Source organism: Hetaerina americana, unplaced genomic scaffold (genome assembly GCF_022747635.1).
Source record: "Hetaerina americana unplaced genomic scaffold, ioHetAmer1.1.p SCAF_27, whole genome shotgun sequence".
Taxonomy (NCBI): Eukaryota; Metazoa; Arthropoda; class Insecta; order Odonata; family Calopterygidae; genus Hetaerina; species Hetaerina americana.
In genome coordinates, this window is record NW_027286841.1 from 2,086,234 (window position 1) to 2,103,260 (window position 17,027).

The window sequence follows — 17,027 nt, forward strand, 5'->3', positions numbered from 1 at the left end:
GGTGGTCGTGGCCACCTTTATCAAGGAAGAGAAGGAAAGAACTCCAGTTGGAAGGTTGGAAGGTTTAACTTAGTGAGGAAATGATTTCTATAAAGATTTATAAGATGTACGGTTGATTATTTTGAGCCTGTCCCGAGTCTTTTGACGTTAATTTCCCCACCAATCGATGCACGCGTGTTTTCAGCTTTTTTTTCTTTAATTTTGCACGCGGTGTGTCCATCTTTATTTAGTTTTCATAAATTCACCCCTCTTACCTTTGCATAATATTTAGAATCTACAAAAGGAATACAAACTCAATTTATCTGTTGCACTGAATTATGACCACAAGAAAGCGTATTTTAATATTGAATGTATTCGATGCAAAACCCAAGCGCCCCCTTGTAAAGCCGAATTGTTGGGAAAATATGTATCTGTGAGGAAGACTGGAGATATGATAGTCAACCATCACTATTTACCCTTTAAAGTGAATTCGTAATATCCCAGCGATGGACCAACAACGCCCACTACTTCGGTCTCCATAGCATGAGGAAAATGAAATGTGACCGAACAAGGGAGTTAATGCCGAGATTAGGTGGACTCTTCTACATTTAAATGGCTGGCAGATCTATATCTTGTAATGGCATAGTAAACTTGGTTCCGAAATGTCTTCGGATGAAATGCTCGCATGCCGTGTTATCTCTAAGTGAAAAATTTCGATTGAATTCGGCTCTAGTTTCTTTTAACAAAGCCTCCAATCTACACCCATCGTCTTACTTCAACGACTATATTTCCTTACCGTGCGAAACCACGCATCAATCAAAGTTTTGAATTAAGCGTGGTATTGCACGGCAAGGATGCGAGCAATTGATTCAAACTTTGAACGATCCTTTATTTTTAGTTCTTACTTAACACTCCTATCATCGATACACTCCTTGAGAAAACTTCTTTGTAAAATAAAATTCTTCTTTTTACGACGTTAATAATTTGACCATCTTGGTCTAAAACACTGACTAAATAGACCAAATATTTCTAGTAAACTACACTAAAACTATAAAAAAGAGAACGTTAGGCAAGTAAAGAGAGGGCAGGAATAGGATAGGCATGTTGGATGGGATGGAGGGAAGTGTGGTGAATTGAAGAACTTATTGTGTATGTCAAAAGTTGGGTTGTACTCTTGTAGGAGAGGTGCGGAAATGTATCTTTGCACCGTTGTAAATTCTGTGCTCATCCTAAACCTACCTCAACCGGTGGAATAGTATTAATAATAACAATCCATCAGTCTATCTCACATACATATCTCCTGTCAACTAAATCTCGTTTTGAAAAATGCATAATTTATGTTGTCGCTTCCTCAAAACAACCCCATTGATAGTCGAGCCGTGGTGTTGGCGCGAAGACGGGAGTAGCATTTCAGGTTTTCCGCGGGGGTTATATAACGAGGACGACAAGTGACGGGCGGCTGCGAGAGGCTTACCGGAATACGAAGGCGCACGTTGAATTGCCTACGCAGTAGGATACAGTCATATCATCATCGCAATACAATACGCATAGAAGATGCTCGATTTACACCAAAATTACATTTCCAGGGCGAATATCGAATATAAATTTAATCGCACGAGGCTAGGCTGCACTCATGCTTGTAGACCACAAACAAAATGGCCTTAAGAAGCACTCTCGGTGGTACGTGGAAGTAACATTCCCCCTTTATAATCATGCGCAGGTTTGAGGTCGTTTCATTCATCCAGTGTATTTCGAGAAGCGGAAGTATGGAGACGTGTTCTAGTGATATGTTGACGCGAGTTTTTTCGAATCTATGACTTGACAGCTGCCTTCACCTCATTGTCCGAGGTGTAATGATTACCCTTGAGGTGCCTCTTGAGTGGAAGAAAAAAATAAAAATCGCAAGGCGCAAGATCGGGGGGATTAAGGATGGTTTTGTTTGTTCTCATCTGTGAGACGGCGTGGTACCTATCGTGCACAGATTCAACGGTATCCAAATTGCTCAATAATGAAGCCGATACGTTCCTTGGATATTCCAATATGGTTTGCGATACGCTTTTGAGTGATTCGCCGGTCATTTTGAATCCAATGTTCGACGAGTTTGCGATATTTATCGTCTCTGGCAGTGATCGGACGTCTGCTACGTCTTTCATCAACAATTATGGCTTTTCCAGGTTTGTAACCTCGAAATTTAACTACCCATCGATTTACAGAAGACCTATCAACAGCATCGTCACCATAAAACAGCCTTTAAACGACGACGAATCATCTCAGTAGGATTCACTTTTTCAGCAGTTAAAAATTAGATAATAGCACGCTGTTTAACTCGCGTTGACATAGCACTAGAACACGTCTCAGTACATACTTACGCTTCTCAAAATACACTGGATGAATGTAACGACCTCAAACCTACGCATGCGTGTTGATGGGGAATGTTACTTCCATATGCCACCTGGAGTGCTTCTGAAGGTTCTTTTGTTTATGGTCTACAAGCGTGTGTGCCTTAGTTTTCAGCCTACCCCCGTATTAAGCCTTTAAAAATTTCATCATTGAGTGTCAATTGAGTTAAGGAAAATAGTTATAAGGAAAGTAGGGCCCCTTTTGTTGAGTTTGCTTCCTAATGAATTGCGCGAAGGTCGTGATTAGTTCAAGTATAACTATGATGAACCATCGAGTCACGTTCCCGAATTCTATCAATTCCATTTTCCTCCTCATGGAGAAATAATGGAATTTCCCTTTTTAATTGAGTGGCAGGAAAAGTGCGAGGGTCGAGCAATGCATGGATGTACGGTCATGCCATGAGTCCAAAGGAAGAGAATATTAAGTCATTATATTTCCACAATCCATTATTCTGTTCACCCCAATGCCCACCCAATTCGCAGGAGGTGACTCGTCGCCGCACAGTGATTCGCAATCGAGCATCCTCAATTTCAGACGCGTGTCATCAGTTGAGCCGTGTTTTTACGGATAATCTACCCCGACTCTCGGAACACCGAAAGCGTTGACTTTGATAATCGCTGGGAAAAAAACTTGAATTCGCCTTCCTTCCTCAGAAAGCACATCAGAAGTGGAATCGTGATCGAATCTAGCCGCGATACTTATTTGTACGCATTTCCTCAATTTCGAGATCGCATAAATTCGTATTTCCATGCTTGGCGTCGCCCAGAGAAATCCTCAGGAAAAGTTCTTAAGATGATGCTGTGTCAATTTCAAAAACAAGGCCGGCTTTGTGGTGCTAAATTATAATAATACGTTTTTGATAGATCCATGCCCAAAACCATGGCACTAGATTACTTTATGGGAAATGTTGAATATTTAAGAAAAACTCTAAACCGATATTTCGGTCCACGAGGTAACCAACAAATGGAGAGGGAAATTTTGACAGTGGGGAAGACAACAGTAGCGATTAAATCCCGGAATGCGGTCAAATGCAGCACATGCCAAACATCATACATCACCCCCACCTCCTCTCCCCTCCCCACTCCCAGGTTTGCTTCCCCCCACCCACAAAGAAACCTCCCCACCTCCTCTCCCACTTGCATCACAATCACCTGACCACGGGCAGTACTCCGCTTCTGTTGTCTTCCCCGCTGTCAAAATTTCCCGCTCCAGTTGATGGCCACTAGCTTGACCGAAATATCGGTGTAGAGTCTCTCTTACGGGTTTCCAACCCCGTAAACCCTGTGTGTGTGTGTGTGTTTGTGACTTGCGAAGGTCAATTTGTTTGCAAATACCTGAGCGAGGGAGTAAGTGTTATATAATTTTTTATTTTATTTTTTCATTTGTTTGAGTGACGGGTCACTGGCGTCGGGCTTCCCGCCCCGTAAACCCTGCGTGTGTGTGTGGTTGCGACTTGTGAAGGTCAATTTGTTGTGCAAATACCTGATCAAGGGAGTAATTGTTTGAACTATTTATTTTATTGTTTCATTTGTTTGAGTGACGGGTCACTGGCGTCGGGCTTCCCCCCCCCCCGTAAACCCTGTGTGGGTGTGTGGTTGCGACTTGTGAAGGTCAATTTGTTGTGCAAATACCTGATCAAGGGAGTAATTGTTTGAACTATTTATTTTATTGTTTCATTTGTTTGAGTCACTGGCATCTGGCTTCCCGCCAAACAATAACTTTCCCCCCCCTTCTTTATTCCACCTATAAGTGCCCTTAAGTGTACGGCTTTGGGTTTTACATTCTTTCCAAATAGTTCTAGATTGTTTTGTTCCTCTGTATTAGTGACCTCATTACTACTATGTCATCACATGTGCCTCTCCCTTACCTTATCAGTTGCCCTCCTCTTAGTGATGATCCTGAGTACCACTTAAGCTCTGTGCAAAATGAAACTTATTTTTCTATAGTCCTCATATGTGGATGGCTGCCTTTCCCTTTTTTGTGATTGGAAGTTACACTGACCTGATGAAATCTTCTGACTGAATTCCTCTCTCATAAATGCTACCAATTAGCCCATAAATATCCTTCTCCCATTTTTTCTTTACTCTTCAGTAGTTCATTCATTATGCTAGAATAAATATGAACTACTGAAGTAGAATATTATGTAACATACATTTCCATATTAATTGAATGCATAGCTTGAATTGAATCATTTCTTGTGTAATTCAAGGCTATTTAAACTCAGTCTTCCATTCAAACAACTGCAGAAGATGTCGCAACAGTAACTTTTAACCGACTCATCTGCTACTATGTATTAAAATGTAGAAATTTCAGTCTACCATGATGAATGGTTGATTTCAATATTCTTTTCACAGCTAACCATTCTCTTCTCTCACCTTAGGTTTTCTGCTCTGAACTACCCGTGTTTATGCGGGAACATCTGAATGGTATGTATCGGACAGACATCTACTTCCTCTGCAAGACCCTCGCTGAGGTGCCCATCTTCATCGTCATCCCGATGGTCTTCACATGCGTCTCATATTACCTCATTGGGCTCAACCCTGAACCATCCAGATTCATGTATGCCCTGCTCATAGTCACCCTCGTGGCCAACGTTGCCACCTCATTTGGTAAGATGTCCCCCTCTCCAACCTGCTTTTCCTCAGCTCCTCCAGGTAGAAACCCATTCAACTAGAGACTTTTAATTCTTGGTGTCGAATAATCCCCTCTAATTAGACTAACTAATGAAATAATTATCTGCGGTGATAAAATTGCATAGTACCTTTACTTGTTTTTTAATAATTATTGTTATATTTCTTAGCATATACAGCGTGCAACAACATAACTTCCTTTTTTTGAATGCAAAACGCTTTCTGAAAAGGAAGTTATGTTGGTGCACCTTGTATTACTTTTAGTCAACAGTATCGTGAATGTTATACCTTTATTGTTATACCTCATCACACTGTGAATGAATGAGATAATTCATAATATTAGGTGTGAGCACACTTATTCAGTGATTGATTTTCATTTCAATTTTCCTCCAGGTTACATGATCTCCTGTTTGAGCAAAAACGTTCCGATGGCACTCTCCATTGGTCCACCCGTCATAATCCCATTCCTGCTCTTTGGTGGCTTCTTCCTCAATATTGCGTAAGTTTTGCATACTGCTGCAACTGTTACATCACTGACAAATATACTAGTTTCTTCATAGCTATATAGCTAGTAATTGAGAAGGGTTTAGTTAGCCAAAAATATAAATCTTTTGGATTAAATATGCATGTGAGCGCACAGTTATTATTTTCAGCATAGGAATACTCTTGAATAATATTTTTTTAATGAAAATTTTAAACCTTCCACTGCAGTGTAAATTTTAACAAAAATTTAGTCATAATCCAGAAAGAAATTTTCTGGAAAGCTAATTTTTTAGCATATGTGTAATTAATAATGTAAACAATGGAAATGCAGGATCTTTTTCAATATTATGCCAGAATATTTTTATTAAAGGTATCATTTTTTATAATTTATAGAGAAAACATCTGTCTCTGTGAAAATTTGGTTAACATCTATGAAAAGGCAATCAAGGTTAATCTATTTTGAACAATGGTTGAAATTACCTGTGTATAAAACTTTCATAGCCTTTTGATTTCATGAATAACGGATTAGCTTCACTGTTTTTGTAATCTTCTGCGGTGCCAGAAATGGCATCTATCATAACTGGTGCCGTTTGCCAATGCTGATGCTGGGTGGTTTTATTGTAAACTTACCAAAGCCTTTCAAAGAATGGCATCAGGCAACTTACAGTTTATGAAATAATTCCCCTGATGCTGAAAAATGTTCTTTTTTCAATGTAGGTTCATACATACATCCATTAAGGTTCCAAACTTTTCATTCAAAAAAAGCCAATATCACAATCTATGATTTTAGATATTTATTAGGCTTCCAATCTTTCCAAAATGCTTTTAGACTTCTGTGAATTTACCACATTATCTTAATTCATTCATCTTTTGTTTATTTGTCCATTACTTTTCACACTCCTTTCATTTTGAACATAGGTAGAGAATTAATAATTATTTCTGAAGAGAAAGGTTTTCTTTGGGCGAGTAAATCTTATGTATATTTTGGAGGCTAAGAGCAGGCCTGGTCCCTCTCACCTAATTAATCTGGGATAATGGGAAAACAGTGCCAACTTAAGGTATCAGCAGTTATCAAAGTAGAAACACTAAATCATAAAAATATCTTTCCCATTGATAATAGCAAAATATTGGGACAGGAGTGAGTAAGGGGTGCTATCTCTTCACCACCCTCTTTATGTGGAAGACATGGTCAGGACGTGCTGGAGAAAAGATACAGGAGTGTCAGTTGGAGGAAGAAGGATTGGGGGCATCAAATTTGCTGATAACATGATCCTTTTGGCCAAGGAAGAGGAGCAATTAAATGGGATGTTGCAACATCTTAATGGAGTATGAAGTAGGAGTATGGGTTGATGATAAACAGGGGTAAGACCAGAGAGATGAATGTTGGTTGAGATGAAGAAATAAATATTGTTATGGAAGGAGAAAGGCTGGAACAAGTGGAGAGGTAAAAATACTATCTGGGTTCTGAGGTGAACAAAAGCTGGAGGAGTGAAAAGGAAATAATATCAGGGGTAACAATGACCAAGGAAGCATTCAGCAGGAAAATAAAAGTATTATGCAGCAGAATAGATATTGTACTGAAGAAGAGACTAGTTAGGTTTCATGTTATATGGATGTGAAACATGGACTGTATTAAAAAGGGACCGCGAAAGGCTGGAGGCATTTGAGGTTGTGGATGTGGAAAAGAATGCTGAACATAAAGTGGACAGACCAGGTGAGGAATGAGCTGTTGAGAGGTGAGTGGGAGAAGAGAGAAGTTTGCTGATAATGATCAAAAAATGGAAAGGAAACTGGCTTGGACACGTGCTACAAAGGGACTGGCACTTGAAGTAGGCACAAGAGGGAAGGGCAAGGCAAGAGGAGAGGTACAGAGGAGGGTCAAAATGATGGATGATGTGGAAAAGGGTTGGTGATGGGTATGTGGATATGAAGAGGAGGGCACAGGAAAGGAATTCTTGGTGAAGAAGAGGCCTCCATGGACGTGCCAACCACGGCAGATGACCAATGATGATGAGTAGCAAAAATTTTATGTGACACAACACAGCTCATTATGAAACCTTGGAAAAAAAAACCGTGTGGTCAAGGAAGAAATGATTTTTTAGGTAATGCAAAAGTTAACATAAATAAATTATTTACATGAAACACTACAAAGTTACCAAGGAATGAAATTAATGTCTTAAAATTTTTGACAACACTTTCTCTAATAACCATTGAAAACAATTCACCATCATGATTAAGACTGTAAATTTTACAGCAGACAAAAGATTAACATACAATCATCACAGTCTTAAACCTCTAGGTCAGTTGTAGATGAAGGCAGAGATCACATTTTCCTCAGCACAGAGACAGCATATGAGAATCGCAATTAAAGTATGTAAACAGTTTCTTCTCTCCAGTATATATATATATATATATATATATATATATATATATATATATATATATATATATATATATATATATATATATATATATATATATATATATATATATAAGAATATATATACTTTATAATATTTATTAATTTTTAGCAAATTATAATAACCATTATTGTTTTTATGAACAGTTACATCAATTATGCATTTCTTTTTAAAATGGCATGGTGATTTCACACAAAATTAGGCAATTATGCATGATACTCAAATGGTCAATCACTCCCCAGAGAGAAAATGCTGGTGAAATTTGCTTATCGGAAATTTTGGTGATGCAATACTGTTTATGCTGTGGAAATGAGTGGCCAAGTTCAAGTCAAAACACAAAAGGGGACTTCTTTTATTTGTAACAATATTTTTTATTCTCTGCAGATCTGTTCCTGTGTACTTCAAGTGGTTGAGCTATCTTTCGTGGTTCAAGTATGGAAATGAAGCATTGGTGATAAACCAGTGGGAAGGTATTGACAGCATCAGTTGTGAGAGGGACAACAACACATGTATGCACACTGGGCACATTGTTTTGGAAACACTGAGCTTCAAAGAGGTATGCATAATGTATTTCTTTGTTTCTCAAAATCTCATCTCAAAAGACTAATTTTGGGGCTGGAGAGGGTTGTATCCAATGACTTGAGGAAGTTGGAAGTTGAAGAGTGAAATTATATATTTTAAAATCACAGCGGTAAACTTAAGAGGGGCTTTTACAGCACTAAATTTAGATAATAATATACCATTTATTTGCCCAAAGGTCATATAACAAAAAAAACAGGTGAATAGTCTATGTACATGATATAAGGTACATCAAAAAGAGTAAAACAGGCTCAATTGAGATACAAAATATAGTGCTAACCATTACATTAAATGTAGCACAAACACACAAACATTAAAAGTATCATACACACAAATATCCATTTTAAACCATGGAGCATTAATTAATAAACTAGACTAAGAGCATTGCTATAAAATAAAAGTATGGACTCAACGATCAGGAATATTGTTGAGATGTTCATCAACTGAGAAGAACATATTACATTGTAGATATCTTTGTAATTTACGTTTGAATGCTGTAATTCCCTTAGTATAGATATCATTCTTTACAGCTACTTATCTCAAAAAGCAAAGTCTAAGAAAATGAATTGTGAACTTGATTTTTATCTCAGCAAAATTGAATAAAGATAAAAATCTTCATTACTACTTCTAATCAAAAGGATAACTGTGGACTATTTCCTATTTAGCATGTGTGCCTCTATTTTCAATTATGTAGGTGCAAATGGCTTTCATTTTTGCCCTTGGAACTGACTGTGAACTTAATTACCCACCCTCAGCCAAAATTCAGTAGGTACTAGAAAAATGGTGTTATGCACTAAATTATTATTTAAATCCAGTACTATCCCTTTCAAAAATCTGTGAATATCATCTGCAAACTGGCATATAATGAAACTAAGTCAAATGCAAAATGAGAGGAAAATTCCCTTGCAGAAAGAAAATTTGCAAAAGGTATGTCTCTGGCATTGAACTGACTGAGCGGCTTGAATATTTTTCTGCCTGCCTTGCATGTTTCACACCCTAATAATGCCCCTGAAGATAAGATTGACCTTGGGATACCTAGGTTAAACCATTTTGAGGTTAAACCATCAGGCCTATTGTATATTGATGCCATAAACATGGTAATTTAGCTGATCACTACACATAAAAATTAAATTACAGATACTGATTTTCCAATTTCAAGGAAAAAGAATGGATAAAATCAACATTCTTTGCTTATCAATGCATTCAACATTTTGTCATGGGTTCAGGACATGCACTAAACACAATCAGAATCATACAGCCTGGGTATTTTTTACATGAGAATAAACTCCTAGCTAGGAACAATAACATTATTTCAATTGCAAATTCCCAGACAATCCCCCTGTAAGTGCTTCCCTCATGGGAATACCGGTAAATGTCCCTCGCAAGGAGTTTTCCTCCTTAAACAATTGCAAGATGCTTGTGTCTGATAGCATACTTGGTGCATGCACTGATCCATGGTGAGAGTTAATTCCCCGCTAATCACCTATTGACTTTGTCAACTTTGTTTGTGCTTGGGTTGAGAGCGTGTATATTTCTTATGTGATTCCTAAAATGGGATGAAACTCCCTGTAAATCTCAATAAAAGGCATTGGGCACAACTCAATTTAACACATTTGCATGTTCAAACTGTTTTGGTCCAGTTCTACTAATTTAATCCTGATAAGCCATAGAGATTATATCTCATTAGTGAGCCTGCCAATGGTTGGACATTGAAGTGACGACGATGGGCATCACTTGCATATGTATAAAGTACACAAATACCCTCTTATAAATATTTAAGACCAAGCTAGTTAGATTTTAGATTCCTTTGAACAATATAGATATTCACATGAAAATAGATATAAAGAAAAGTGTTGGGAACACATGGAAAGGATGAACATAGTGTCGTGTTTGAATGTGTATTTGGCCAATGTGGCTCATCTCTTTCTTCTGGCTATGCATGTAATAAAACACATTGTTCCTATCCTTTATTATATTGTATGATTGCTTACCCACTTGCCTTTCCTCTTGTGTGTTGTCTATTTCACCTTTGGCGGGTGAAACAGCCACCACTTGGCCAAAGAATATATATATATATATATAATATATATATATATATATATATATATATATATATATATATATATATATATATATATATATATATATAAACAATTTTTATTGCTCTGGGAGCAAAGTCCCTTGAAGCAAAATACAGGTTACATTAGGTTTTGAAACCTATGGAGTGAAACTGGTTCTAAACTAGTGAAACAAGACATAATTTAACATCAGTTGAATGAAACATATAGTACAATACATACATACAAATACAAAGAACAATAGTTAAATATTTAGCCTGATAGAACAGTAATAAGGTCATTTTGGTAGTGTAGTAGACAGATATTCAAACATTTTCCTGTTGAATTGGGATGTGTTCCTGGATAATTTTACATTATTAGGCAAAGAGTTCCATAGTTTACACGATGAAATACTGAATGACTTTTCATATATAGCCGTGCGGTATTTGGGAAGATGGAATGTTTTTGTAATGCGGGTTGATCTCTTTGTCGTTAGTGAATTGAATATAAAATTTTCATATTAATATGAAGGGGTTTTTGAATTCAGAACTTTAAATAATTGTGAGGCCTTTTGAAGCATTCTCCTCTGATCAAGTTTTAACCAATTCAACATTTTATATTAAGGAGTTACACGTTCATTAAAACGCATATTAAAGATGAATCGTAGACAAGAATTTTGGAGCCTTTGTAATTTGGTACTTAGCTCCTTATTCACATCAGCGTAGACAACTGAGCAATAGTCGTGATGTGGTAATACTAACATTTGAACAAGCTTCTGGCGTAACTTTATAGGGATTAGGTGTCTGGAATGCTTCATTGTGTAAAGAGTTTTGTGAACTTTATTAGAAATGGCATTTACTTGCTCGCGCCAGGTTAAGGTGCTGCTTAGATAAACTCCTAAGCTTTTCACTGTATTTGAGTAATCAATTTGAATATTTAAAACACTTATTTTAGGGAGATCACTTGCGAGCAGCATGTGTACATTGGCGGTGCTTCCAAAGATTATCGACTTGGTCTTTTTGGGATTTAGATTTAGCCGATTTTCAGTCAGCCATTTACAGATGAGTTGGATATCCTTGTTGACCAAGTCAATGGCATGGTTAAATTCAGAGGGGTAGGACTCAAGATATATCTGTAGATCGTCAGCATAAAAGTGATGTTTACAATGAGTTATTATGGTAGCTAGTTCTTTTATAAAAATAGTAAATAATAAAGGCCCGAGAATTGACCCCTGTGGAACTCCACATAGGGCAGGTTGGAAAACAGATTCATTTCCGTCTTCATCTTTAACAGCTTGCTGATGATTAGACAGATAGGAGCGAAACCAGCGAAGGACAGAGTAAGAGAACTTGAGTTTGCTCATACGTTCCAGTAGTATGCCGTGGTCTATTGAATCAAAAGCCTTGCTCAAATCGAATGGTAGTATATAAGACCCACAGATCTCACTCTAAACTGCATTTCCTTGATAGCTGTGGTGGTTAGAGCATCCGCCTGGCAAGTGGAAAGATCCGGTGTTCAAGTCCCGCTCAAATGAATATTTTTGTGCTTGCGATCTGTTGGATTCCGCCTTCCCCAATATATATCTAATTGGTTCATATAGTATTGCATATCTGTCAGGAATAAATTTTAGCAAGTTTAAATAATGCAATTTTGATATATTTTCTTAGTATGTAGTAGAGCCTTTTCTGACGTAAGTAAAGGCATATGTATACAAATTTTGAAATCTTTTATTTTTATTCCATTATGTCTTCACCCATCCACTATCACTACTTGGGCTAAACAATTTTGCATCAATGCAACTAATTTCCACAAACTAGGAGAATCTCAGCAAAAAGGGAGCCCTGACTCTTTCAGAGTTTTGTTGCATAGGGCAACCCCGCATTGTTTCACTCTTATTTCATTCTTCCTCACAAGTTCTTTACAGAATTTAAATCAGGGTGATGTGATTTAAATAATTACTTCTGACTCCTTAATGTTATCAAAAATATATTCAGTGTTTGTCGTGTGCACAGGGCTGTTTTTGTGAGTGAAATCTCACTCATTTCCTGGAACAATATCTGAGGTTTACAGAATCAGATGTCTTACAAGGTATGGCATACATGTAGTTGGAATAATCCAACCTCTACAAAACACTTTCTGCATTTGCACTTTAGTTGACTTACTGGTTACTATGTAGACCAGAGTAGATTTCGTGTGAACAAATGAATGTCATATTCATGTCCTCTCCTTCCCTCAGGCGGACTTTGACCTGGACATCATCAGCCTTTGCTGCCTCTTGGTGCTCTTCCGAACAATCGCCTTTTTTGCCCTCCTCTTAAGAACTATTGGAAAGGATTGATGATTGCAAGAATGACAAATGGTTTGACATCACCTCAGACAAAGAAGCCTTGCTTCAACAGCAGTGACAAAATACTCACATGACCATTTTGTCCACATCCAGTGATTGAAGTGCCAGAGAGGCAAGCACATTAAACTGTTCACTGATCACTCATGATTGTCTGGAAAAACTCCAGATGTGATCGGAGTAGAGCAACTAGTGACTGCCATCTCCTTTTCAAAAAACTCTGATATTGTAATTCATAATGCTCTCATTATTGTGCTGAAACTATGACTGGATGATTTATTTCTCTGCAAAAGTAAAAGTTTGGACTATCTAAAATAGATGATGTTCCTTCACTTTTATTGAGGTGCTTTTGTTTCCATATTATTTCCAATTGATACAAATGCCTTCATTTTGGCAATTGGTTCAAATTTTTCCCAAAAAAAATAGGTACTTAATGTATTATATCTCAATATGTCCTGAGCAACATATTGATTTTGTCATGACCACAAATGAAGGTCACAAAGGAGTCTTTATGTCGGTACTGTGAAATTAGTTTTTATAATGCATTAAGAGAGTCAGAATCGGTGGGAGTGAGTGCCATTTTATAATTTTGACTAACTGCAAATTAAATCTTGTGTATTTTTGGCATAGTTTTTTTGTTTTTTTGATTGTGGTACCAATTGTTAAGCATTTTAGATGCAAGTATGCCTGTGATTTAGTGTGATAATAGTGATTAAAGGTTGAGTAATTTCATAAGGCAATTTTTATCCAATTTATTGGTGTTATTTTTTTTATAACTTAATAAAATTTTGGGACTACCTTACAATTTCACTGTGACATAGAACTTTTAATTTTTCAATTTTATATCGTCTATTTTTCATTTTAAGTGTTAAAAACAATGGTAAATACACACCCATTAGAATTTAATCAGACATCATTTGAGTATCTTTAATAGCTTTTTTTTCTGTTATATGTATGTGTTCAGGAAGTTCTCTCGGGTTTCCCACCGGGTCAGCGTGGTGTGCACCGACGTTTCGACGGCTAACTCTGCCATCGTCTTCAGGGTGAAGTGCAGAGCAATGAATTCGCCAAGTATTTATACCCTGTCGTAGGGTCAGGTGTCATCCGATTTCTCGGCACTTGGGAACACATCGGACCAATCGGATGACACCTGACCCTACGACAGGGTATAAATACTTGGCGAATTCATTGCTCTGCACTTCACCCTGAAGACGATGGCAGAGTTAGCCGTCGAAACGTCGGTGCACACCACGCTGACCCGGTGGGAAACCCGAGAGAACTTCCTGAATACAATACGCCGGGAAAAACTGAGATCCTTCATATGTATGTGTGTTTTTCTTCAAACTTGTGTGTCTCGTATTCATGGAAGCCTTCATTCATAAGTTCATAAACTCATATTCAATGAATAATTTTATGCCTTATATGTTTCCGTATCTTTTAAACGGAAGTTCAGTTATTCATACCAAAAAAGCACCTTTCCTATACAGATTTCCAAAATAGATATTATTTTGGCATCATAGCCTTTACTTTGGCAAAAGCCTCTGCAGCTTTTAAAAATAATGAGTGGAATGGTTTTAATTCTCATTATATGTGACCAAGCCAACTTAATATTCATTTATTTACCAACATCTCTACCTACTTATTCTAAAAACTGGGATACAACTATGTCATGCCATACTGCATCAATCATCACTGACAACTTACTTCAGTACCATATTTAATGTGGTAATTTTTCTTATCATTAACCAATGTCATTGAGTGAATCAATGCATCCACGTACAACTAAATAGACTAAGGAAGTGTTCTTAATGTCATCAGATTCTAGTAATTGATGATGGCATTCATCAATGTTCTAGGAGCCTATCTTTTGTATCATCTCAGGGTTTAACACCCAATTTAGTTTAATAATTAGGATTTAAACATGATGACTTTTGAAGCTCATTCCCCTCTTCTGTTCTAAGCTAGAAAAGGGCAAGATATGAGGAACTCACCAATCATACAATAAACACAATGAATAAAAACCCATTCTAGTTAAAGTTATTCATGTGTTTCTGTCCCTCCTTATTTCAGTGATTGTATTGATTTGTATTGGATTATTTTAACAAACTTTCTAGTTTTTTGTGACAATCACTTTTTTTAAATGAGTTATTTTTGCTAGATAAAATAATTCTACAGATGTTAACAAAAACATTTGGTGCTGTAATAACCTTACAGCATTCGGCCAACAGAGTTTTGATACCTGAAATCTGCCTGTGTTGAAACTTCATTAAAAAACTGTAAAACCTATGTGATTTACAAACGATATATATCACATGTGATACGTTTCTTTAATACACCTCCCACTTAATCAAGTAGGATGTAGGATTAACACTGAAATAGATGTTTGTGGAATGTCTAAGGGATTCATTTATTTAGTTTAATTTTTAATATAATTGAATGATCCATTGAATACTTCCCCAGCAATGTTTTCTAAGAGAGTAAACAGAGATGTCACACATTTTTTAAAGATGTCTGTATGTGAATTTTATGCATTTATAAGTATGTATGTATATTTTATGTGATAATGCTTGTCATAGCTGCAAGTACTACATGAAGAATTATCTACATAGAATTCTGTTTGTCATTTTCACCAAGTGATGAGAATGCAAGAATATTCTAGTGTTGTTGTCAATTTTTATGTCAGCATTATTGGCAACAAATTATTACCAGTTGGGATATTCTATTCCCCTCTCGTAACATGCAATGTGTTCATGATAGTGTTCAACACTTAAATCAGCATTTAATTATGATAACAAAAGTAGTAATTTTTACTCATGTAAGTCAGTTGTGTATAGTGCCATCACTGGTCATGAATTGTAGATATGTTATCATGAGAACTTCTGTTTATTTTAAGCAATATTCAAACAATTATTATAACGTGCGTATTTAATACTAAAGGCAAAATTGTATGCACTTACTGAGTTGGATTTCTATTTGTTATGGCATGTCCCAATTTGGGACAAGAGCTTATTTTCTGTAAATATTAAACAGAAGCATGATTTTTATTTCATTGTTATGTGCAGATTTGACCTCATAAAATATAAATTTTTACAATTTCTTCTTTTGTTATTATTTATACCTAACCATTACGAACCTTAAGTAATTCTGAAGTGGGCCAAGTGGGCTGATATACAAGTATGCATGCTCTAAAGAATGCATTTCAAATCATCATCTAATAAACCAAATTTGAAGCTCTGAAATATGAAATATGCTGTATTTTTGAGCTCCTAGTGGCAATATGGAAGAATTTTTGTTGGAACTCGAAAAAATAAGGGGCATTGTTGTCCAGTAGGCAGAGTGTTGGTCGACTGACAGGAAACTGGACCCAGGTTCAATCCTAGGTGATGCCTCTGAGCACCCTCAGCTTCACCAAAGCTTTGTGATTTTTTAGGTACCAGATGTTCCTGAGAAACCATAGGTGGCTTAGAAAAATGAACTGGACCCCCCTACCCAATGGTGTGAATTTCACATGCCATTGGGTCCAGTCTATGGTGAGCTCTACCCTTTAGTATCAAACCAGCCTTGGGGTGGATCACTGTGGGTTATGATGCCCAATCATTTTTATGGCACAATTAATTTTATCAAAAGTCTCAAACAAAAAATGATTTGGTCACTTTGCTAAATTCTGTGGGCCTAAGAGATGTCAGTACTGACCCACAAGGGTTGTTTTAATTAATCTCATCAATTCAATTGGTCATTTTCCAATGAATTTATCTCCTTTAATACAACATATGCTCTATGGATTTTAGCTACTATAATTCCAAGTTAAAAGTAAAGCTTACCTGCTCTTAACATGTTTTAAAACTTATATGTAATGTGAATCATGTATTTGATGAAGAATCACATTCTGATATTTTGAAATTTACTTTCCCAATAAATATCCCAACTGTCATTGACTGTTAATACCGATGTGCAGACTCTAATTTGATTCTTTTTTATAGAATCTTTTTGTCATATTTTGAAGTTGGCTAAATTTACAGCACATTAATAAAAGCTGATGATACAAGTTGCTCGTCAGCCAACTTAATAACTATTAAGAAAAGTATCTATTTTCTCTAGTCTACTTCTGAAGTTCAAAGAATGTCTACCCTGTTTT

The 17,027-nt window shown here is 36.6% G+C and overlaps 1 protein-coding gene across 1 annotated transcript in view; it reads left to right on the top strand.

Moving 5' to 3' along the window:
• The window catches only part of w (eye pigment precursor family transporter white), a 167,880-nt gene extending 154,034 nt beyond the window's left edge, over nucleotides 1-13,846 (top strand). Inside the window, exons 9-12 of the mRNA XM_071586895.1 lie at nucleotides 4,760-4,988; nucleotides 5,403-5,508; nucleotides 8,297-8,468; nucleotides 12,785-13,846. Coding sequence (XP_071442996.1) covers nucleotides 4,760-4,988; nucleotides 5,403-5,508; nucleotides 8,297-8,468; nucleotides 12,785-12,886 — 609 coding nt within the window. The 3' untranslated portion in view covers nucleotides 12,887-13,846. The remainder of the gene's footprint in view (nucleotides 1-4,759; nucleotides 4,989-5,402; nucleotides 5,509-8,296; nucleotides 8,469-12,784) is intronic.
• The last annotated feature ends 3,181 nt before the right edge of the window (nucleotides 13,847-17,027 follow it).